General features: G+C 44.2%; 1 protein-coding gene across 1 annotated transcript; it reads right to left on the bottom strand.

The window, feature by feature from the left end:
- Positions 1–9,975: 9,975 nt before the first annotated feature.
- On the bottom strand, positions 9,976–15,194 carry LOC147898586 (pentatricopeptide repeat-containing protein At2g33680-like). Its single transcript, XM_087379357.1, has one exon. It carries the CDS (start codon positions 14,376–14,378, stop codon positions 10,407–10,409), a length of 3,972 nt encoding a protein of 1,323 aa, XP_087235483.1. The 5' UTR covers positions 14,379–15,194; the 3' UTR covers positions 9,976–10,406.
- Positions 15,195–25,728: the final 10,534 nt, after the last annotated feature.

Here is a 25,728-nt window from a genome sequence, read left to right as displayed (position 1 = left end):
TGAACCTCCATACAAGCTGTCTAGATGAACCCCAAACCTTCACAAATGGTTCGAAATCATGCACCCTTAGAGATTGCAGTAGGGAAAGTAACTAGTATTGAGAGATGGGCAAAAGAAAGATTGATTTTCATGCATCAGCAACAACTACAATGCCTGAAAGTCAATCTTCTTTGATCCTTTCTCAAAGAATCTCGTCCAGTAGCTCCTTCTAAGCTCCAAACACCCTGCATCATTCATGGCTCGCTCAGAACATTGATTACCTTGTCTTCTTGAATGAAATGATTTCAGGTCGTGGGAGAATCTCATATGAGAGAGCAAGTGGCGAGATTTGAAGGAGAAGCACCCAAAATAGAGATAGGAGAAGGTAGGTTGAATCTCATTCACAAATCTTGAAAGTTTTGAAAGAATGAGAGTGAAATGGGAGGGAAATATAGGTAGAGAAGAGAAGTGCCAAGATTTTGGCATGAGAGTCCATCCCATGAGAGGGAGAATAGACAAAGAAGCTTCCCGCTCAGGAGCCAGTAGGAAATTTGAAAAGAGGGATGGAGCAAAGAAAAACTCAAAATGGTGCTCAAAAATTAGGGGGAAGCAAAAGGAATGAGAGAGAATGAAAGGAGTGTGGTAGTTAGATGGGAGGATTTGGTTTCAGCTCAAATGGTACAAGTTTGGTTGAGAAACTAGGTTTCTCAGTTTGGTTACAGTTTAAAAATGTTAAGGGAGAGTTGAGGTAGCAAGTGGGTGCTCCACATCATTGTTTGGGCCATTGAATAAAGAAATAAAGAAGTCGGGCCACTTCCAATATTCTATTTCCCTCCACCGGCCAATATTCTATTTGAGTTTTATTCACCTTATTCTTCCATGTCACCAGCCCAAAGGCTCCCTAATAGGGCCCTTTATTAGTCCAATTTTTTTGTAATGGAAATCCAAAATAATCGACTAATTCGTCCCCCATCGTGTGGGTTATTTTTTGTACTAATTCACCCATAACTTTGCTAGCGACCTCCGATTCATAATCTGTTTAAACCAGCACATTCCCACTTTTAAGGATAAATATATTAGAAACATTTCATAGCACAACGGTTCCTATTACACTAAGTTCACGGCTCCAACCCGCCCTGACACACAGGTTGTGAATGACACAAGCTCATATCAAATTCCATACCTAGGGACTACATGTTCATTCGACGTCTCAACATTTGTGCATGCAATTAGGATTGATCAGGCATCTACAAAATCCCGCCACCCCAACTCTCTTGCCTGCAAGTGACCCAATCCATCTACATTCTTCGATTTACAACAATGATGATAGTGACCTTGACCTTGAAGTGGATGGAGGTTACTTATTTAACCACCACCCGCAACTTTGATGATCGACAACATAACAATCATGGAAGGGGACCCTTTGGCAACCTTGAACTTCCAAAATGCAATGGCCAAGGCGATCTAGAAAGATGTATCTTGTGGAGTTGGAGGGGATCAATCTAATGACACCAAAGCAAAGGCTCGACGCACCCACCAAGAAGTTGGAATCGCACTATCGTATCTATTGGGGGAGCATTGGACTGCCCCTGGAAATTGGCCTACGTGTCCCTCCGGCTGGATCCAGTCAAAGAAAAGCAATCGACCATAGATAGAGATAGAGATAGAGATGGAAAAGACTTAGTTCCTTATGGTCTTGGTGGATGAAGCCTCAAAATGGTACCTCAATCTTTTGGCGGAGGAAAGAGCTTCATGGGCCATGCTTTGAAAACAATTTAAGAGGCAGTTCCAATATGAACGTCTTAAAGGAGATCCATCCCTTAAAATCATGGAAGGGGACCCTTTGGCAACCTTGAACTTCCAAAATGCAATGGCCAAGGCGATCTAGAAAGATGTATCTTGTGGAGTTGGAGGGGATCAATCTAATGACACCAAAGCAAAGGCTCGACGCACCCACCAAGAAGTTGGAATCGCACTATCGTATCTATTGGGGGAGCACTGCCCCTGGAAATTGGCCTACGTGTCCCTCCGGCTGGATCCAGTCAAAGAAAAGCAATCGACCATAGATAGAGATAGAGATAGAGATGGAAAAGACTTAGTTCCTTATGGTCTTGGTGGATGAAGCCTCAAAATGGTACCTCAATCTTTTGGCGGAGGAAAGAGCTTCATGGGCCATGCTTTGAAAACAATTTAAGAGGCAGTTCCAATATGAACGTCTTAAAGGAGATCCATCCCTTAAAATCATGGAAGGGGACCCTTTGGCAACCTTGAACTTCCAAAATGCAATGGCCAAGGCGATCTAGAAAGATGTATCTTGTGGAGTTGGAGGGGATCAATCTAATGACACCAAAGCAAAGGCTCGACGCACCCACCAAGAAGTTGGAATCGCACTATCGTATCTATTGGGGGAGCACTGCCCCTGGAAATTGGCCTACGTGTCCCTCCGGCTGGATCCAGTCAAAGAAAAGCAATCGACCATAGATAGAGATAGAGATAGAGATGGAAAAGACTTAGTTCCTTATGGTCTTGGTGGATGAAGCCTCAAAATGGTACCTCAATCTTTTGGTGGAGGAAAGAGCTTCATGGGCCATGCTTTGAAAACAATTTAAGAGGCAGTTCCAATATGAACATCTTAAAGGAGATCCATCCCTTAAAATCATGGAAGGGGACCCTTTGGCAACCTTGAACTTCCAAAATGCAATGGCCAAGGCGATCTAGAAAGATGTATCTTGTGGAGTTGGAGGGGATCAATCTAATGACACCAAAGCAAAGGCTCGACGCACCCACCAAGAAGTTGGAATCGCACTATCGTATCTATTGGGGGAGCATTGGACTGCCCCTAGAAATTGGCCTACGTGTCCCTCCGGCTGGATCCAGTCAAAGAAAAGCAATCGACCATAGATAGAGATAGAGATAGAGATGGAAAAGACTTAGTTCCTTATGGTCTTGGTGGATGAAGCCTCAAAATGGTACCTCAATCTTTTGGTGGAGGAAAGAGCTTCATGGGCCATGCTTTGAAAACAATTTAAGAGGCAGTTCCAATATGAACGTCTTAAAGGAGATCCATCCCTCCAACTTGGCAAGATCAAACAAGGCCACAAGGAAGAAGTGCACACGTATTCGGACAGAATGAAGCACGTGGTTGCAAAATGAAACCCTCATCCTAAGGACAAGTAACTGATGGCCTGGTTCATTATAGGCCTAAAAAAGAGTTTCACAAGGAAATGAAGGAGATCATTAGCTATGAGTCTTTGAATGCTGCTCAAATAGCAACATTAGACATTGAGGATGGAATGTTTGATTTTGATACTAGCAATGATGACGCCAAAGCAAGTGTGCATGAAACACGCTCCCCAAAGGGAAAAATGAAGTCATCCAGTGAGACGACCAATGCAGATCACCTCATAGCCATGACCACAAAGTTGATAGAAGCAATGATTCAGCCCATGGACCAAAAGCTTTGCATGTATCAACCACAACCTCCGAGTTATCCAAGGTGGGAGAATGTATGGTGTTCACATTGCATGGCCAAATGTATAACAAATGAATGTCCCACCCTAAGGTGTAGGATCAATGCACTAGCAAATCAACCACCAAGGTTGTGGTGTCACATATGTTCAGTCAATGGGAATTATAAAAGTAAACATGCCCTGACCTCAAGAATACCAATGGGCATACATCCTAGTGTAGATTCAACCAACTTTTGCTCTAGCATCACTATCTACAATGTTGAATCTTGTTCTAGTTTGGACCCAAGATCTATAATTACTTAGATTTCCCAACCCACAACAATACCCAAGAGCACCGATTCCCTCTCCTCTGGTAATTCTGATACAACTTCAAGTTGAGAAACTACAGATCCTTAATTGAATATGATACAGGGTATCTAGTGTATTATCTAGAAGGAGTAGAAATATTGATCCCTCTTTATGCAAATCAAGTTTATCCAAACACATATTGAATACCAATCAAGTGTTATGGATATGGAGATAATCATCGAATTGTAGAATGTCCTCATAATGGCAGCCCTACTACATTCCAACCAATCTATCGAGATTGTGGCATCAACCATGCTTGTATGGATTTCCCCCTCAAAACACAGCCCCGAAATCAAATGAGATTAGTCTTGATGTTCTATTAGGCATTACTGGGATTTGACGAACAAAATGTAGGACCCATAAGCATTTTGTTGCAACCTGTGAATGTCATTATGTAGCAACAAAAAGAGGTAACCAAGCATCATTTAGTTCTTATTATACCAAGAATGCCTCTACAAAAGAAAACACAAGTGCCCTTTCCTCCGTCAAGTAAAGAAGACTTGAGTACATCAACTTCTTATCCAAATCCACATATCAATGAAGCTACATACCCTATGATTGAATTGTAGAAGGTAAGATTTCAAGCACTCCAAAAATGGATAAAAAAGGAATAAAATGGCATGCCACAGGTTCCACACCTTCCAGGTTATGCACATGGCTTTTCCAACTCCATGATCACAATAAGACATAACCCGAAGATGGGTGAAGAAATCAGTCCAAGTGAATGTTAACCCTCTGTAACAAGGACTCAGTAAATGCAGAAGGGGGGACAGAAGAACACTGAGTGAGTGGGAAGCCAATTATGTTCCATTTCTTTATCAATCCATCTTCGTCTCATAGCACCTAATTTCTCCTTCATCTTCAGGCATACTTTCACACACACACACACACACACACCCCCCTTAATACATTATCCTCTTATTTTCTTGAGAATCTACACACCCTTACAACTCTTACAATATTTTAATGTATGTTTTAACCCTCCCTCTCAAGCTCAAAATGAGCTTGCCACTTGTGGATATGGCTTGTTCTATGAGACGGAAAAAGACATGGAACTCTTTGGATATATGGATGTAGACTGGGCCAGTAATGTTCTTAAAAGGAGAAGAATGAGTAGTTATGCCTTCCCATTTGGAAGTGCTATGGTGAGTTGGTTTTTAAAAAAACAATACTCACTTTATCTAGTATAGAAGTAGAGTATAGAGGTGTAGCAGTCACCGCATGTAAGGCATCTACCATGCCAAGATGAACCATATTGCAGTAAAATATTACTTCATTAGAGAGAAGGTGATCAAAATGGGGAGATTCATCTTGAGTATGTGTAGACAAATGATCAAGCGATTGACATTTTCACGAATTTCCTCTCAAAAGGGAAGTTTGAGTACTTCCAAGGAAAATTGGGAGTATATAATATGCATATCTCAAGATCCTCCTCACTACATTCCAAATGAGTCTTACATGGATTGGTTGATCACACCAATAGCATAACTCAGATCTATTCGAGTGATTGTCAAATAGATCAAACTCCCAACCATTTTGTGATACATTGTGACATCCTCAATGTATGTGCCATCCATCTCTAACTTCCCATTCTGTTCCACGGGATATCAATAGGTGTACATCTAGTCATCCCATACTTTCCAACATGTCTAACGTGTATTGCCATTGCATCAACTATATGCCATGTAGTGTCCTCACCACCTCTATGCCAAGAAAGTACCTCAATGCTCCAAGGTCTTTCATATCAACGCCTTACTGAACTTTCTTTTCACATAGGCAATCTTCTCTTCGTCACTACCTGTTACAAAAGGTCGTCCACATAGATCACTGGGATCACAATCCCCCTCTCTATGTGCATCAAATACAATGAAGTATCTGCATATGTAATTACAAAACCAAGACTCACAAGGTATTTGTTGATCCTCTCACACCACACTCTCGTCTCTGCTTCAAACCATATAGAGCCTTTTTCAATCTACATACATATTCAAGGTATCTAGGATGTAGATAACCCTTAGGCTGCTGCATATACACTTCTTACTTTAACTTGCCATTCAAGAATGCATTTTTCACATCCATCTGCCATAACTTCGAATCTTTACTTGCAAATAATGCAATCATGGTCGTCCTCACTGTTGACATCTTGGCTATGGGGCTGAATGTTTCTTCATAATCCAACATGTATGTCTGAGATTTACATCCAATTGCACTCTTTCCAACTGGCAATCTCACCAAATCCCATGTCTCATTTTCCACAAGAGCATCCATCTCTACATCCATGGCTTTTGCCTTTCCTTTTTGCCCCCCACGGCTTCTTGGCTCCACATGCTGTACTCTAGATGTCATGTATGCATGGTGCATACACATGTTTTTGTTGTATGTCAACCTCTCCACTTGGTGCTTCACCCTCGATGATCATCTAAATTGCATCTCACCACTTTTCACGTTCGCTTGAGACACGACTTTTGCACATTCATTACTCCTAGTGCCGTGTCGTGACAATAGGAATCTCATATTTCTCATCCATGCTCTATTGATCTGAACTCTCTCCAACTGGCTTCTTCCCTTGCTTCAAATCAGCCCACTTTTGGGTTTCATGCAACCTTCCACTCCATGGATTCACACTCCCCGCACTGATATGGATGTATCCAAAACTTGTACTAGGGTCCAAGTCCATTCAAGGTCACTGAGATCAAGTCATCATCCTCTAGTGGGCAATTTATAGGTGCTAGATCCTCTGCGATTTGTCTAATCTTAGCCACATAGCCGATGATGGTATGATTTCCTTTCCACACGCCATGCGCTGCTTAAGCTGAATCTTCCTGGCTTCCGTGCTAGTCCCATACATCTTGTGTATGATGTCCCATGCTTCCTTGGGTGTACTTGGCTTTTTAATATGCCGTATGAGTGTCTCTGAAATACAATAGAAATCCAATGAAGCACTGTCATGGAAGTTTCAACCCATGTCTTGTATGCTTTCATTTGCTCCTCAGTAGGAGTCTCTTCTCACAAGACCGGGCGTTCATCCTCAATTATGATTAACTCCCACATTCCTTTACCCATCAAAAAAATTTCCTTTCTATATGGCCAAACATGTAATATCTTTTGTGTGTTTGTCACCAACAATTTGAGTTATTTCTGAGCTTTCTGCCATTTTTCTTCAACACAATGAATGCATAAACAGAACCGATTCAAGTGTAGCACACTTCAACTATAAGCAAGCTGTATTTTCTCAATGCCTGTGAGGCATTGACATGCTCCAACCACTGGAAAAGCATAGCATCTAAGACATATCCACTGCATTTTGGCATCCACTCAAAACCCACTGTAATCTCTGATTTTTGTGTGTGTACTTATAATTCCTGTTATTTCTGCATCAAGAAACTAGCGTAGATAGTTGCATACATAGCAGCCATTGCACTGATTTCTGTCAGGCACCTTGCTAACCCAAATCAACAAAAAACCAATTGAGAACTACCACCAACCAGTGGTCCTATTTGCAGCCACAAAATTTGCATGCAGGTTTAAAAATTTCCACTTTTTATAACTGCAATAACTTTTGACAGAGACCTAGGATTGAAATGATGTACAAACAACAATTGTAGATTTCAAAGTCCTCTAGCTCTGCTTTTGATCTCAGATCCAAATTTGATCTTAGTTTTACATATAGGCACCCATGTACTTTCCGCTCTTCAGAAATTGCCTTCAATCCACCTTCAAACACCTGCAAACAAGGAACTACTAGCAAGCACGACCAGTTTAGCTTTTATGTCTTGAACAACCTTTGTAATGGAAGCTGAGACAAACAATGAGTTTTTGTCGGTCAAATGTGAGAAAACTTTATTCGTTTAATTTTGAATCTAAGGAAAATCTCCACCAAATGATGAGTATTTTGTTACTAAAGTTTCCTCCAAGTAAGGCTAAGGGCCTTTTCTTAACATAACTACTTCAGTTACATTAAAATTCACCTTAAAACACAATTCCATCTCCCTTGGCACCCATTATATTATGCCTCAAGTGATCCTAAGAACAAACTGTGAATCTTTTTCACACAAAATGGCACATCTTTACAAAATTATGTCCATTCTCAGAGCTTACAATCTCAATTCAAAAGCTTTCAAATGAGTACCCATATTGTGTAGTTTCGATTTACTCTTGACCTCAAAAAATGTGTGAGTTTTTTCAACTTATATCCATTCACAAAAAATTCTTAAAGTATCTATTTCGTAGGGGTTAAATTTTCAAACATTTTTAACATGCCATTCAGAGATTTAGCATAATTGGACCCCCCTCAATCTAATCGGAATGCACACTTTCGTTAAAAGCCTTAACTAGTCCTTAATTGGTTGGTGGGAAGTGGTATATGCTGAAAAACATCAACTTCAAAGACGAGCAAAAACGAAATCTGTACAAGCAAATACGACCTATATCAAGCTGAAAAACGAGTTGTTATAGTGCAAGAACTAGTTGCATACAACAAATCTAGTCCAATGACACTTGCCACTGTATTGATGATATTATCTTTAGGATTTTGTATATAGTTATTTTGATGCTTAGGGTATTTTGTTTCAAATTTTCTAGGTATGCATTTTTCTCTGGCTCTATCGACTTTAATCCCTAATATTTTATCTTAAGCCAAGCAGAAAGAAACTACCCTATTACAAAAATGGCCTGAACGAGTCATCACTACTCTTCATTTGAACCTTGTTCAAACAAGTGTGACCTACCAAGAGCACTCTCCCCAAGTCAGACTTGCAAATTATGAAGGGATGATGCAAGGAGGGAGGAGAAGCCACTAGCACAAAAGATGGCTCTAATACTAAATGTTTGAGTAGAAGAACAGAGTACAATGAACTGCAAGTACAAATCACTCACGCACTGAAAGAAAGTACAACCATGGCTTATATACTAAGCCCAAAATCAGTGACACGGCATCCAAACCCTAAAATGGAAAAATGGGCCAAACTAAAATCATGAATGAATCTAGCCAACACCGTACATTTCCATGATGGGGGGGTGCGCTACATGCATCCAGGATTAAGTACAAGGTAGACAAGCCACAAGGGGATCGTAGAGGCTTCAAAGGACAGTTGCAAGACTGCATGTCATAGGTAGCTTTGAAGCCATGTTAACGATGTTGAAGGCTACGTAGTAGCTCTGAGAGGCATATGGGCTTCGAAACTTTTGGTCTCTGCTTCCTTGGTTGTTGTTAGTACTTTGTAGCCTGTGCTCTCTCTCTCTCTCTCTCTCTCTCTCTCAACCTTAGACACTCACAAAGTAATATAAAGAACACCAAACAACACAAAGAAACGTCATTAAAACTTCAAATCCCCATATCTTGGAATCCAGGATTCAAAATCCTAAGTTGGGATGAAAAAGCAAGATGTGCTCTACAAAAAGGCTGCTTAGATGGAAACTTGCCTCATCTTAGGAGGGCTTGGAAATCAAAGAGAAGATGGATCACACAAGCTTTGATACCATGTTCAAAGATACGGAGAGAATGAGAGAGAGGAGTGCACACCCACAGGCTAGCTATACACTGACATACAAAAGATGAAAATTGGTATATTTAGATCTTTGTGGATAGGGTTGCTCCCACCTAGTCTTCTTGGGACACGTATGTACCTAGGTCAGTGCAGTTTAGTACTGTAACAAAATCCTATTTCACTAATGAAATCCTATTTCACTAATGAAACAGATGAGGTTCTTCTTTAACATCCTTTTTTGTCCACTATGAATGCCTTGTGTGGGTTGGTCTACTAGTCTTGCCAGTGTATTGAGTCTATGGTTGCTGTAATGGGAGATAGTCCCTCACTAACTTCTTTAGAACGACATGAATCTTAGAAACGCTCAAAGTTGCCTTACTATCTGAGGAACAGGCTGGATCCTCATGCACATGCTCTCTCGCGAAATCTTGTGTCCAAGATATAGGAGCTCTTTTAAAAGAACAGCTCAGGGTGGTGTAGACAACAGTCAGCCTGCGTTGGACATTAGGGCAATATCTTAATCTATCAGCTCTACTACTGATGTCCCAAGGATTGAATTATGTGCTTGTCAGTTAGGGCTTCAGGTATTCTATCAAACTCAGGACTCCATGCAAAGTGACTTTTTGAAACAAGTTGAACTTTGGTGTTAATTGAACGTTAAAATTCATAAGCAATGTGTAATAAGCATTTAGCTTCTGCTCTCCTCTTTATCTTCAAACCCAAATTACTCCATTCTCCTATTTTTCTTTTTCCACTCTCACAATTACATTAATGGAAAAGAGAATCTTCAATACTTGATCGCAACTGGGCTTTCACAACAGATGTTTTCTCCATGAAGCAGGTCTGCATATGTGACAATAGACCGGAACATATCTCCACAAGACCCACAAGCTGTCCTCAAAATGAGCGATGCACTTCTTTCCTGGATGCGATCATATTTTCTCCATGAAACAGCTCTGCATATGTGACAGTAGACCAGAATATATCTCCACAAAACCCACAAGCCATCCTTGAAATGAGCGATGCAGTTCTTTCCTGGATGCAATCAGTTTGCATCATGTTAGTCAATGCGTATTGGTACCTGTAGCCTGTTCAGAAGGCTAACAGCCATCGACAATTTCCATTAGTTCTCATGAGCCCGAGATCTCGAGACCAGACCTACATTTGGCACATGCCCTTCGTCCTTTATGCGCGCACTGAAGATTTCTAGCATTAGTGAGATTTCCTTATTTTGGTTGTCACCAACCACAAACTCATGCAACTCCTTATTCACCTCTATCAAAGCACTTGCAGCCTTTTTCTTTGCCCGTGCATGCTTCCTCAGATCCTCTATGCTATATGCATTATGCCACCTGCCATCACTTGAATAAATATTTGACATGAGCACATATGAAGCAGCACATTCTGAATTTCTCTGGAGAAGTTTCTCAAAGCATTTCAGTCCTAGTTCTGCTTCCCCATAGGTTTTGCAGGCACTGAGCAGCGCCGTCCACGTTCCTTCAGATGGAGGACACCCCATACTTTCAAGAAACTTCTCTGCCTCATACAAATGTCCTGATCGCGCAAGAAGATCAACCATGCAACTAAAGTGGTCTATTGTGGGTGCAATGCAATGTTCTTCTCTCATTGCCTTCAAATACTGAAGTCCCTTGTATACCAGGTTGGTATGGCTGCATGCAGAAAGAAGACAGGTGAATGTAATAGCATCTGGCTTCACACCTTGTTCTTGCATGTCCTCAAAACATTGTATAGCCAAGTTACCCTCATGATTTATGCCATATCCTTTTATCATTGCATTCCACGTGACAACATCTCGAAGTGGGAGCTTATCAAAGACTTCCCATGCCTCTACAAGTAAGCCACATTTGGCATACATGTCAACCAAAGAATTGCCAACAGAAAGGTCTGTTTCAAATCCATTTCCTGCAATCTCAACATGTGTTTCTCTGCCTTTACCTATAGCCCCTACGCTGGTACAAGCTTTTAAGACACAAGCAAACGTGGCAGCATCTGGACAGACACCCTCCAACTGCATCCGGTTAAAACATTCCAGTACACCTTGACCAAGTCCGTGTTCAGCATATCCTGCTATTAACGTGTTCCACGAGATAACATCTTGGACTGGCAGCCTGTCAAAAACCTCCTGTGCTTCTGGAAGTGAGCCGCATCTGGCATACATGTTAACCAAAGTGTTGCCAACGATAAGATCTCTTTCAAATCCCTTTTGTGCAATCTCAGCATGTATTTCTTGGCCCTTATTCATAACTCCTATGCTCCCACAAGCTTTCAAGACACAAACAAATGTGACAGGAACGGGAGGGATGCCCTCCAGATGCATCTGTTCGAAACATTCTATCGCTTCCTGAATACGTCCATGTTCAGCATATCCAGAAATAAGGGTGTTCCATGACGCAACATTTCGGACAGGAAGCTTGTCAAAGACTTCCCGTGCCTCTAAAATTAAACCACATTTGGTATACATATCCACCAAAGTGCTACTGACAAAATGATCTCCTTCAAATCCCTTCTCTGTGATACCCACGTGTATTTCTCGACCCTTCTCTATGGCTCCTATGCTACCACAAGCTTTCAAGATGCAAGCAAATGTGACAGCATCCGGACAGATGCCCTCCACTTGCATCTGTTCAAAACATCTCAGAGCTTCCTGACCAGGTCCATGTTCAGCATATCCTGCAATTAGTACATTCCATGACACGACGTCTGGAACTGGCAGCTTGTCAAACACTTCCATTGCTTCTGAAAGTGAGCCACATTTGGCATACATGTCAACCAACGTGCTGCTAACAAAAAGATCTCTTTCAAATCCTTTGAGTGCAATCTCCATATGTATTTCTCGTCCCTTGTCTATGGCTCTTATGCTGCCACAAGCTCTCAAGACGCAAACAAATGTGAGATCATCTGGAGACACGCCATCCAGTTGCATCTGTTCAAAACAATCGAGGGCGTCCTGACCAAGTCCATGTTCAGCATATCCTGCAATAAGCGCCCTCCATGACCCAACATTTCGACCTGGCAACTTGTCAAAGACTTCATGTGCTTCTAAGAGTGAGCCAGCTTTGGCATACATATCGACCAAAATGCTTGTGACAGAGGGATCTTTCTCAAATCCATTTTGTGCGACCTCGGAATGTATTTCTCGGCCCTTGCCTAGGGCTCCTATGTTGCCACAAGCCTTCAAAAAGCACGCAAATGTGACAGGATCCGGAGAGATGCCCTCCTGTTGCATCTCTTCAAAGAATTTTAGCACTTCTTGACAACGGCCATGTTCAGCATACCCTGCGATTAATGCATTCCATAATACAACATTTCGAATTGGCAGCTTGTCAAAGACATTCCGTGTCTCTATAAACAAACCACATTTGGCATACATATCGACCAAACTGCTGCCGACAAAAAGATCCCTTTCCAATCCCTTTTCTACAATCTCAGCATGTACTTCTTGACCCTTCACTATCGCTCCAGTGCTGCCACAAGCTTTCAAGATGCAAAGAAATGTGACAGCTATTGGAGAGACGCCCTCAAGTTGCATCTGCTCAAAATATTTCAGCGCTTCCTGACCAAGTCCATGTTCAGCATATCCTGCAAGTAGTATGTTCCATGACACAACATCTCTTTGTGTCAGCTTGTTAAAAACATCGCTCGCCTCTGTGAGCAACTCACATTTGACATACATGTCAACCAAATTGTTGCCAACAAAAAGATCTCTTTCAAGCCCCGTCTGTGTGATTTCTATGTGCATTTCTCGGCCCTTGCCTATGGCTCCTATGCTGCCACAAGCTTTCAAGACAGCAGCAAATGTAACAGCAACTGGAGCGATGCCCTCCAGTTGCATCTGTTCAAAACATTTGAGTGCCTCCTCACCAGGTCCATGTTCAGCGTATCCTGCAATCAGTGCATTCCATGACACAACATCGTGGACTGATAGCTTGTCAAAGACTTCCTGTGCCTCTGAAAGTGAGCCACATTTCACATGCATGTCAACCAAAGAGTTGGCAACAAAAAGATTTCGTTCATATCCTTTTTGTGCAATCTCTTCATGTATTTCACGGCCTTTGCAGTTGGCTCCTATCCTCCCACAAGCTTTTAAGATGCAAACAAATGTGACAGCATCAGCAGAGATGCCCTCCAGGTGCATCTGTTCAAAACACTTCAGTGCTTCCTGAACAGGTCCACGTTCAGCATATCCTGCAATTAGAGCATTCCAGGAAACAACATCTCGACTGGGCAGCTTGTCAAAGACTCCTTGTGCATCTGCTAATGATCCACATTTTGCATACATGAGGATCAACGTGTTGCAAACTAATATCTCTCTTTCAATTCCCCTTTGTGCAATCTCAACGTGTATCTCTTGGCCCTTGCCAATGGCTCCTATGCTACCACAAGCTTTCAAAATGCAAACAAACGTGATAATATCTGGAGAGATGCCCCCCAATTGCATCTGATCAAAACATTCCAATGCTTCTCGAATAGGTCCCTGTTCAGCAAATCCTGCAATTAGTGTATTCCAAGAGACAACATCTCGGACTGGCATCTTATTAAAGACTTCACATGCTTCTGCGATTGTATTGCATTTGGCATACAGGTCAATCAAGGTGTTTGCAATAAAAAGATCTCTTTCAAAACCTTTTTGTGCAATCTCAGCATGAATCGCTCGACCTTGTTCCACATCTTTCAGCCTAGCACAAGCTTTTAGAAGGGCCCTGAGTGTATACCGGCTAGGATGTAGGCCATCCTCTTCCATTTTTTGGTACAGGTCGAGAGCATGCTGCGTTTTCCCACATTGGATATACCCTACTACTATAGATGTCCAAGAATGATGATTCCTATGCACCAACTTGTTGAAAACCTCCTGAGCAGCGGACACACTTCCACATTCCACAAACATTGGCACGAGGTAGTTCCCAACATCTGTATGAACCTCCAGCCCATTATTGCAAATGAGTGCGTGCACACGGCTGGCATACACAAGATTCTTCCTTTTTCTGCAGTTCTGCAAGTTGCAGATAAAGTTCTCAACCAAAGGCAGCTCAGTCACCCGGTCCAGAATCTTGAGCGTCTCCTCTAAGCTCAGCATCTCCCAACTACCGCCCTTTCCCAGTTGATGAGCTGTGTCTGGACCGCTCTCCAAGGCACACGGCAACACGCAGATTCTTCCTTGGCATGTTGACCAGATGCTTTGCTCTGTGGCTTCCCAATTTCTGAGCCTCCCTTTTCTCTAACATGACTTTCATACACCCAGGGTTGTAGCAACATGACTTTCAGGCACCTGAGTAATACCAGCCATCTATCCACAATGCCTCTCAGCAGTTGTACAATTTTTAAAGTACCGTTACGCCTGGAATCTGTAGAGTTTAGTAAAACTCGCCAGAATCAAATTATGGCTTCTTGAGACAATTCTATAGCTTTAGCTGTGGCCAAATTTTCCCAGACCCAGTGTATGTTGTTCGAACTCTGAGAGGGATTCGTGTAGAACCCCTGCTCTGTACGTAACCTTGAAAGTGCTCGGGACTCGAATCCGATGACAAAAAACAACAAGAGGTCTGTGCAGTAGCAGCGGGATAGCAAAGCTGAAGTGAAACCGTCGGATGCAGTTGGAAGAGAGCGAGCCTCATGCGGCTGCCAAGCAGTGTGAGGATAAAAAACCATGAGTAGAGGCGGAGAATGGCTCCATTCTCTTGATGTAGTAAAAGGAAGCTCCGCGAAGGAGACTGCTGAGGTGTTGGAGTTCATTGTGGGCAGCTGTGCTAAAGATGAAACTCGAGTTGACACCATTACTGGAACAGCGCCTCGTCTTCTCTCTCCCTCCCCCTCAACAAAGAATCACACTGCGATGAAAACAATTTGGAAGGAACGTAGACTTCGTGCGGAATGGAACAGGGGACGCCATTCCCGATTTGAAAGTGCCCGGAATCTAGCTCGCGGCCGTCTCGCTCTGGAAAGTGCCCAGAATGCAACCCGTCAGACTCTCTGGAAAGTGCGCATCGAGACTCTAGCCTCGAATCCCCGACTCGAGTCCCAACAAGAGGGACTCGAGTTGATTTCCCTGCATGGACGGCCAACGAGAGGGGCTCCTTTGTAGCAGCAGGTCGGCGGGGTTTACTCGGGCTTACGAAGAGTAGATTCCCGATGGAGATTAAATCTCTGCCGTCTGATCGGGCGACATTATTAGTAGATGTTCCCAGCAAGATTGTTCTTGATGTTCTTGATTTGTGATTCACTTTGAAATTTGAAGGATTACCATGGAGAGTTTGGATTGAAGGTTGGAGTGAAAGAGCCTTGGGAGCCCTTTCCTCTTGAATGGGAAGCCCCGATAAGGCGGCAAGCCCTTTTCGCCACACTCCATCGAAGCTATGTGCTGGCTTGAGAAGCACTTTCCCTGAAGCATTATGACAACTCGAGTGCACTTGCTTTTACACATAGTGGATCAGGTCACCATTGCAAGAACAATTCATACTCATTGGATGTTTTTCCTCAAACGGTGTTCAAGATGAGATCCGATGTTCAATCGTCAATGAAGTTTACTTTTTGTTCAAGAAATATGGGTGTTAATTGGTTCATGCCCTCCATTGTATTTGTTTACTACTTTCAATTAGTTTTCCTCCACAAAACTAAGACCATGTGGGTACCTGGCAAGGGGGAATTTCTAGAAATCTTCTTTACCGAATGTGGGATGTTATGGAAGGTTTTCAGAAGGGAGACCATTTTAGATGTGTAGTTAGTAAAAAAAGTTTAGTAATAAGGTATCAAGTAGTGCGTAGTATTAAGGCTTGTGTGCCTATCAAGCGCTTCTCTCTCTCCGTCCAAGCCTAAAGTAGGCAAGTTCCCCTTGCATGAGTGACGCGCGGCAGGCAGATGGAGGTAGGGCGAGTGGACTAGGGAAGAGACCTAGAGTCGACAGGCCAACTTTGCCAGAAGAAATGATTGCAGAAAATGGTGAGGACACATCCCCCCCCAATGATGAACGCAAGGCAGAATCCAGAGACGAGGGGACCCCTGAAAGCGCGCATGATGAGACTCTGTTCTATGCGGAGGTGCTGCTAGCCAAGAAAATACAAAGCGGCTTCTCCCCACTGCTCGAGGATGACCTCAGAAAGATCGTCCTAGCAGAGATCAACAGAAGAGTGAAGGAGGTCACCCACAAACCGTGGTTTGAAAAGGGGAAGTAGCACTCGGTGGTTTGCGAGCTCCAGATCTGACGATGTGTGCCCCGAAATTGAGCGACTGGCTAGAGGAGGGCTCTATCTGTTCTTTACGGGCCTTATCCCTGCCCAGGACGAGCTTGCTGAATTCATGCAGTATGAGTGCGACCTTCCATCCAGTGTCTACTCTACCAGATTTCTGGGAAAAGGCTTTTACCTGGTGCAATTCTTGGGAGAGGCACTACGCAACGAGCTACTCGGCCGAGCCTTTCTCTTTTTCGGTGCCCCGGTCTTGGTGCTACCGTGGAGCTCAGATTTCAATATCGACCAATTCCTGTTACATGAATGCCCCATTTGGGTGTAGTTCCTCAACATCTCGTCGTGGTTGGGGGGAAAAACTGAGATACTTGCGTCGTCACTGGTAAAGTACTCCAGGTTCCCCCATCCGCACGGGCTCCGATGGGCAGAAAAAGAGCATGGATACTCTGGGATAGATCGCAGGAAATCTCAGAGTACCTGGCAATCAAGTTCCAAGAAGGCCCGCCAGTGGCTCTCCATGTCAAGTTTAGCTCGTTTTCGAATGCATGCTACGCATGCAAACGTTTGGGTCATTTCGCCAGGAATTGCCCTCTCAGAGCCGCCAACACTTCCCTGGCAGAAGGTGACAAAGAGAAGCCCATGGAGTCTATTGAAGCGGGTGGTACTTAGGGACACCCAACGGGAGATAAGGATAGCGCAGAGGGGGGAAACCGAAAATTGAGCTCGACACGAGCGGAGGAGTCCACTCCATCTTCGGACCAACGTTCTCCCAGCCCATCAACTCAGGAATCATGGAAAGTGGTGGGCAAGAAGGGAAAGTCGAGGACAAAAAGCCATGATGAAGCTCAAAGCGGCCCGTAGGTGCCAGCATCGACGTCGGTAGTGGAGATGGTCCCTCAAAACATGGTGGTGGTGTTGTCCCAAGATCAGTCTCAAGGGGCCCCGAACGGTAGAGAAGGCTCCCCCGCAGAGGAGGAAATGCTAGAAGCCAACCACCGGAAACGAATGCTGGAGGATGGAGGTAAACAGACCTCGAGCTCCCAAGTACGCACAATGCCATAGACACAGCCGTAGCCGAGAAGTCTCTCCAAAAGAATCAAGGACGTGGCAAGGGGGACCGGGAAAGGGAAAGAGAACAGGTTTAATTTTATTAAGGATGCGTGTCGCGCAATCATCCAATAGATCCAAGGCGGGGGATGGGGAGATGAAAATCTTATTGTGGAATGTTAGGGAGTGCTGCAGCAAAGCTAAGCAGAAGGCATGCCTCACTGCTGCCGTTCGTAGAGCTAATCCATGTGTAGTGCTGTTGCAGGAAATTAAGTGTGGTTGTGAGGACTCCTTCTGGTTCTCATGTGAGCAAATTGGGTATAGTGCCTTTGTGAACTCGCCAATTAGGGGGAGAGGGGGTGTGGCAGTGTTAGTTAAGAAACACATTGAGGCCAAGGAGGTGTGTAGATCCTCGAAAGGGTGGTTCCTAGGGGTTGAGATCGCCTCGAATGGATTCCCACTCAATGTAGTTAGTCTCTATGCTCCCAACTCAAGGCTGGAAAGAATTGAATGTTGGTCATCTCTAGGCGACGCCATAGAGAGTGAACATTGGATCCTCGAGGGCGACTAGAACTTCACGGAGAGCTGGGTAGACAGATCACATGAAGGCACTATGATCTTCGGTAACGAGCGGGAAGTCTGGGAGGATTTGTGCTATCAGGTAGGCTTGGTAAATGCCCAAGACATCCTACAAGATGGGCGGCAGGAGTTCACTTGGAACAACCGCAGACAAGGTAATGAATTCAAGGCGGGAAGACTTGACCAGTTCTACGCCTCGGAGGAAGGATGGTGGTTGAGAAGCCCCATGCAAGGCGGCTGTATTTTTTCTACAACTATCTCAGATCACACCCTATCTACTGGAGATTCTCGGTCCCCTTAGCAGGTCGCACAACATCCCATTCACCTTCAACACAAAGCGTCTCTCTTCAAAGAGCTTCTGCAAGAAAGTCAGGAGTACTTGGCCAGAGGCAGTGGAGGGGCCCATGGACCCGGCTCGAAAATGGGACTCCATGATTCGCCGACTTATGGCTCTGGTGAGTGACGAAGACAGAGCCGCCAAAACGGCTTTGAGAAGGAGATTCACCAACCTCGAGGATGCTAGAGCTGCACTCCATGCAGCCATTCGCGAAGCCCCCAAAGATAGCATCCTCATCACGCTATTGGTGGGAGCAGATGCGGCGCTACGTGACAAGGAGGTACTAGAAGCAGGAACAACCCACCTTAAGAGTAGACAACTTTGGCCAGCGGTGGACGAGTGCCCATCCAAGACCTTTTTCCAATCTATCAAGAGGAACAGGATGTGGGGAAAAATCAATAAGGTGCAGGACTCCGACGACCGGATGGTGACTGAGTTCTTGAAAATTGCAGACGTCTTCAAGAAAGAACTGAGTGCAGTGGTAGGGGAAGAAGCCACCCAAGACGAAGCTTGGCAGTGGAGCATTAAAGAAGCCCTGAAGGATGTGGGCGCTCGTGTGTCAGACTACTGCAGAGGACAGCTGGACAAACCGTTCAACGAGGACGAACTACTGGAAGCCCTTAATGCTCTGGCAAATGAGAAGGCTCTCGGACCAGATGGCTTGAATGCATAATTTTTCAAAGCGTTCTGGAATGTGATAGGCCAGGACCTCACCAACATGGCAAATGAGGCAGTTGCACAAGGCTTGCTGTCCGTGGACATGAACTCTGGCCTTATGAAGCTCTTCCCAAAATGGCAAGCGAGGCTGAAGATGGGCAACTGGAGGCCCATCACCATGCTAAATATATCATACAAAATTTTGGCCAAGGCGTTGGCCATCTGAATCAGGGACATCTGCTCGGCCGTTATTGACAAGGAACAAACAGGATTTGTGAAAGGCAGGGACATTTACGAGAACATTTTGAATGTTGGAGCAACTTTGGACTACGCAACCGCCTCCTCCCAGGAGGTGATCATGTTTGGCATCGACTTGGAGAAGGCATACGACAGAATCAGGTGGGATTTCATCCTAGCTACGCTGGACTCCCTAGGATTCGGCCATAATTTCTCCAGAATGGTGAAGACCCTATTGGGCAATGCGGGCACAGTCCTCTGCATCAACAGCGAAGCAGTGGGCAGATTTGAACTAAGTAGGTTAGTCAGGCAAGGGTGCCCTCTGGCCCCACTTCTCTTTGCAATCTGCACAGTACCGTTAATATCAATGCTCAAGACCAGGGGGCTGGAGGGGGCGATCAAGGAGTGGTGCTCCCCTCCGGTAGTCAGCTGTACACCCAGATGTTCACCAAACGACACAATGTCCTTCACTCAAGAAGACCCGAACTCGGTGGCTTCCCTGCTTCAGGTGATCAACATTTTCTGCACAACATCCGGATCTAGGTGCAATTGGTCCAAAACCTTCGTGATCCGGTCATCCCTCGATCTCTTCCCGCAATGGCTGAAGGATATCGGTGTGTAGATCATCCCGAGAGGGAAAATTGTCAGGTACTTGGGTGCCTCGCTGGGAATCGGGGTCACCCTCAAGAAAAGGTTTGATTGCAAGGTAAGAGCCAAGCTCCCGAGCATGGCATGGTGTACCCCTCGGCTAGAATGCATGCTACCTCATCATCCAGCACATCCTCGCAACCTCTATAACCTACAATGCCTCCATTTGGCATTTCAAAAAAACGCAATGGCTCGAGATTGAAGTGATGTTCAGAGGATTCCTATGGGCAGAGTCATGGAGCTGAAGGAGGATGCATTACATCCCGTGGGAACCCCTCAAAGCTCCCAAAGCTCAAGGAGGAATCGGGCTCCCAGACGTAAGGTGTAGGAATACAGCCCTCATTTGGAAGTTGATCACGTGACTATTCTCAGACAATGCCCCCTGGGTAGAGATAGTCAAAGACTTCATAGAGAGGGCAAAGGGCAAGGGCATGGGAACCTGGCCAAGATTGAACTGGTATGATAAACTCATCTCGGCATTCCCCCTCCACGTGACTGGATCAGACCTAATAGCGGGGCTAGTCAAAGCCTGGAAGAGATGCAGAGTGCTCCTCGAATGGAAGGGCAGGAATGGGCTGCGGGGAGATGGGAGCCTTCTCGAGAGCATCTGGTGGAGCTTTTCCCCCAACAGAGAGGGAGAGGTGTTTACTCTCCAGGACATCAAGAAAGCCCGGAGCCTACATAGGAAGGGGCTGAGGTAATGGATCGCTCTGTGGAATCAACACAAGGCGGACTGGGAATCTAGGAATCCGTGACTGACATCAGGAGGAGGGTCTGCTTGACGGAAGGAGAGGCGGACCTAGTAAGAGCCACGATAAAAAGAACCTCGAGCAGCTGGCCTTCCAACTCCATGATGTCCCCCAGCATGAAAGAACAGGCATGGGTAGTGTGAAGAGAGTGGGATAGAAGTAAGGAGTCTCACTTGTAGCTTTCTCACATACACAATGGGGGAATACACACAAAGGTGGAGGCTGAAAATAGTTTTCCTCTTCTTAGTTGTGTAAGCCAAAAGAACTCTCTCTAAGTAAAAAAGGAATAGGTGAACCCTATATGTGGATCTCAAACAAAACTCAGCTAACCTAGGTGGCATACTAACTGAGCCACTAACTAGAGTACATAAAGATAGCTGTCATCCAGCTATTATTCATGGGCGGTGTACCAACCGCATCTGCAGCTAACAAGTCGGTGACATAAATGCATAACGGTCACCCTTGCATATCATGAGTGGAGCTCGATATCTCAACACTCCCCCTCGAGCTCAATCCCAATTCCTACACACCAAGTAGGTCTCTGAACTTGCGCAGCTTCTCTGCGCCCAATGCCTTTATGAATATGTCAGCTACCTGATCCTCTGTGCTGACATAAACTAGATCAATAAAACCTAATAGAACCTTCTCCCGCACATACTGATAATGCACCTCAATATGCTTTGTTCTAACATGATAGAATGGGTTATTTTCCAAGTGTATATTGCTCATGTTGTCACAATAAATGACAACTGGCCCATCTGTGGACTGATGCATATCATAAAGTAGCTTATGCAACCAAGCTGCCCCACATGCAGCCATTGCTGCACCCCTGTACTCAGCCTCTGTGCTCGACAAGGCAACTGTAGGCTATTTCTTGCTGCTCCAAGTGACTGCAACACTCCCAAAAGAGAACACATATCCACTAGTAGATCGTCTATCAGAAATACTACCAGCCCAATCAGCATCAATGTATCCATGCAACTGTATCTGAATCCCCAATCTCATAAAATAGTCCATACTGCAATGTGGACTTCACATACCTCAGTATGCGTCTAGCCGGCGTCTAGCCGCATCCAAATGCGGTTTCCTTGGAGCCTGCATAAACTGACTTACCAAACCAACAACATAGCTCAAATCTGGCCTCGTAATAGTCATATAAATCAAACTTCCTACTATGCGTCTATACATAGTAGGGTCTTCTAGAAGCTCACTTGCATCTGTGCTCAACTTCACATTTTGCTCCAATGGAACTGAAATAGGCTTACATCCTGTCATCCCATATTTGGACAGCATGTCCAATTGATATGGCCTCTGCAAGAGCCATATCCCACTTGTGGATCTAATCACCTCAATGCCCAAGAAGTGACGCAACTCTCCCAAATACATCTCAAACTTTTGCTTCAATAGCATTTTCACATGAAGGATATCTTCATCACGAACACCTGTGATGATCAAATCATCAACATAAATGACAAGCATCATAATGCCTTTCTCTGTTTTTCTCACATAAAGTGAGAAATCTGCCTTGGAAATTTGAAAGCCAATAGTGACAAGATACTGTCCTATCTTGTCAGACCATGCTTTGGGTGCTTGCTTCAAGCCATACAAGGCTTTCTTCAACCTGCAAACAAACTCAGGATGAACAGCATGAACATAACCTTGTGGCTGCTCCATATAGACCTCTTCTTGCAAATCACCATGCAAGAAGGCATTCTTTACATCCATCTGATGTAAAGACCATCCCTTTGATGCAGCCATAGCAATGACTGCTCTTACGGTTGCCATCCTTGCAACTGGACTAAATGTTTCTTCATAATCAATGCCATATGTCTGTGCATACCCCTTGACAACTAATCAAGACCTTGTATCTGTTCACCAAACCATCTGCATTGTGCTTCACCTTATAAGCCCACTTACAGCCAATTGCATTCTTGTCTTAGGCAAAGGCACCAATTCCCATGTAACATTTGCTTCGAAGGCATCCATTTCTTCACCCATGGCTTTCTCCCATTTTTCTTTTCCCATGGCTTGCTCAAAAGAAGTGGGTTCTGGTTCATGTATCACTTTAACCATATAGGCATAGTGAATGGCTATAAATCCATCATATTTCAGCCTATCCACAGGATACATGACTCTGGTAGACCTGCGCAAAATAGGCTCACTACCAAGTGCTCTCAAAACATCTCCAGGTGTAACAACAAAAGGAATACCCAACTCATCATCAAGGCTCTGTTTTGAGCCACTGGATTCACCATCCACATAAGAGTGACCTGCATTCACATCAACCATGGGCTGATCTACTTCCTCTTTTCCTTTTCATGATACTTGCATACCACTATCTGCATTGCTTTGAGGAGATCCTCCTGATCTCAATCTGCCTATCCATGGCAAAGTATTTGAAGCACTGCTAGAGGACACTACAGGTCCACTAATATTTTGTGATTACTATTGTGAATTCTATGCAGCATTACCATTTTGTACATCTACATCATCAATCACATTTACTAGTTTATACCAACTGATCATCTCATAAAAAACAACATCTCTGCTCACTGTAAACTTACGAGTAGAAGGGTTATAGCATCTATACCCTTTTTGCTACAGAGAATAACCAATAAAGATGCACTTCTCAGCTTTTGGATCCAACTTGGATCTCAACTCATCTGGCACATGAACATAGGCAATGCGACCAAAATTTTCAAAGGAGAAATATTTGGTTTCCTACCAGTATACCTCTCCTTTGGCGTCATGCCATGTATTGCTGCAGTGGGAGTCCTGTTCATTATATAGACTGCTGTAGCAATTGCTTCAGCCCAATAATAATCTGGCAGGTCTTTTTCGTTGAGCATGACACAAGATACCTCTCCAATATGTGTGTTTTTCCTTTCTGCAAGTCCATTTTGTTGTGGGGTATGACTGCATGAATATTGCTACTTTATGCGATGCTCCTATAGGAACCTTGCAAACTCATTTGAGAGGTACTCTCCCCCTCCATCTGACCTTAGGCATTTTATTTGCAAGCCTATTTCTTTTTAAACCATAGCTTTAAAATCTTTGAAATGCCCAAACACTTCACTTTTCTTTTTCATAAAATACACCCAAACTTTTTTGCTATAGTCATTAATAAAAGTGACAAAATAATGACAGCCTCCAATAGTCCAGAAATGTGCATAATCCTTTCCTAGACCATTCAAGGTCACAGAAACTAAATTTTTCATAGATTGTCACTGTAAAGCTTGACAAGAACAACTTCCAAGCGTGGAAGTTTAGATTGACGAATTTCCTTAAGGGAAAAGGCTATTGGGAGTTCATTACTGGAGCTGAACAAGAACCAGTTATTCCTAATGTTCCCAATCAACAGGAGTTGCAGGCATTTAAAGGCTGGCATGACAGAGCCAGAAAAGTTATGTACTGGCTGTATATCATTATTTCAGATTCTATGATTGTGCATATTCAAGATGCAAGCATGCCGAAGGAGGCATGGGATACTTTGACAAAAAGGTATGGCACAAATACGCAAGCCAGGAAAATGCAGCTCAAGCAGGAGTTGCATAATGTGCAGAGAGAGAAGCATCAGATGCCATTACAGAACATTGCAAAAATATTCTGTCACTGTAAAAAACACAACTTCTGCCTCACAAGGGCAAATCTGCAAAACTGATGAAAGTGGTATTTGACCACACAATCACTTCCTAGTGACGATTATGCATCAAGAGGCAATAAAAATGATTTTATCACTCCCAATATCTCTACGCATAGGCATACGATGCAATTTCTACAGTAACTTTTCACCGACCTGCAAAACAGTGGTCGCACAGCAAAAATAGGGCACCTTTATGAGTGCCTGTGGAAAACTTCCGCCACTAAAACAGGCCCCAAAATGGCCTCGAATCAAAAAAATAATGTCACCTAGGGCTTTGCACGCATATACTGCCCTCTCGCCACACCGCGAAGGGCATCCCAATCTGAGACAGTGCACTCTTGTACTTTTCGGCTGTGCTACCTGTAGAGATTTGCTCCCAAACTCGAAAAAGGAAAGCAACACTGATCCTCTTACCAAGACACTACGAACTTGGTTTGCTTTCTTGAGCTCCTTACCACGAACCGAGCTCTGATACTTTGTGAAGAGAGTGGGAGAGAAGTAAGGAGTCTCACTTGCAGCTTTCTCAGATACACAATGGGGGAATACACATAAAGGTGGAGGCTGAAAACAGTTTTCCTCTTCTTAGTTGTGTAAGCCAAAAGAACTCTCTCTAAGTACAAAAGGAATAGGTGAACCCTATATGTGGGTCTCAAACCAAACTCAACTAACCTAGGTGGCATACTAACTGAGCCACTAACTAGAGTACATAAAGATAGTTGTCATCCAGCTATTATTCATGGGCGGTGTACCAATCGCATCTGCAGCTAACAAGTCGGTGACATAAATGCACAACAGTCACCCTGGCATATCATGAGTGGAGCTCGATATCTGAACAGGTAGTGGGGAAAACCAAGCTATGCAAAATGTCATCAAGAAGGAGATTGCTCTGCGAAGACAACCCTGCACACGGTCTGAACAGAAGATGGGGGTTGAGGCGCAACCCCGTGTGGTGGAAAGCCAGGCTGCTAGGTGTATGGAAAGGCTGCACCAGCGGCAAAGCCAAATTCTTGCTCTGGAAGCTGATGAATCAATGGCTACCGGTGGTAAGGTCGAAGCTAGCAAAGCGCGTGCAGATTAATCTGTCTTGCCCAATCTGTGGTAAAGCACTGGAAGACCTCTGGCACCTATTCTAGAAATGTCCGGTGGTGGTAAAGGAGGTATGGAAGAAGATGGAACGGACTGTGCGTAGCTTGGGACTAATGAGCGGCTTCACAGTTGGTGCCAATGGGACGACCCCGCTCCTAGGCAACACATGGAAGCTCTCATCCACACTGGCAGCCACATGGCCTTACCTAAGGGCGGCGACGGTTATGAACATCTAGGAAATCAGAAATAAATTTGCATTCTAT

The sequence above is a fragment of the Dipteris shenzhenensis genome, chromosome 9, assembly GCF_047967505.1.
Source record: "Dipteris shenzhenensis isolate YYH24624 ecotype China chromosome 9, Dip_SZ_1.0, whole genome shotgun sequence".
Classification (NCBI taxonomy): Eukaryota; Viridiplantae; Streptophyta; class Polypodiopsida; order Gleicheniales; family Dipteridaceae; genus Dipteris; species Dipteris shenzhenensis.
Note: the sequence above shows the minus strand (reverse complement) of the source record. Positions and strands in the feature narration are given on the sequence as shown.

Excerpts from the sequence above, each read along its gene's own strand:
- LOC147898586 (XM_087379357.1), bottom strand. The coding sequence starts at position 14,378 with ATGCTGAGCTTAGAGGAGACGCTCAAGATTCTGGACCGGGTGACTGAG.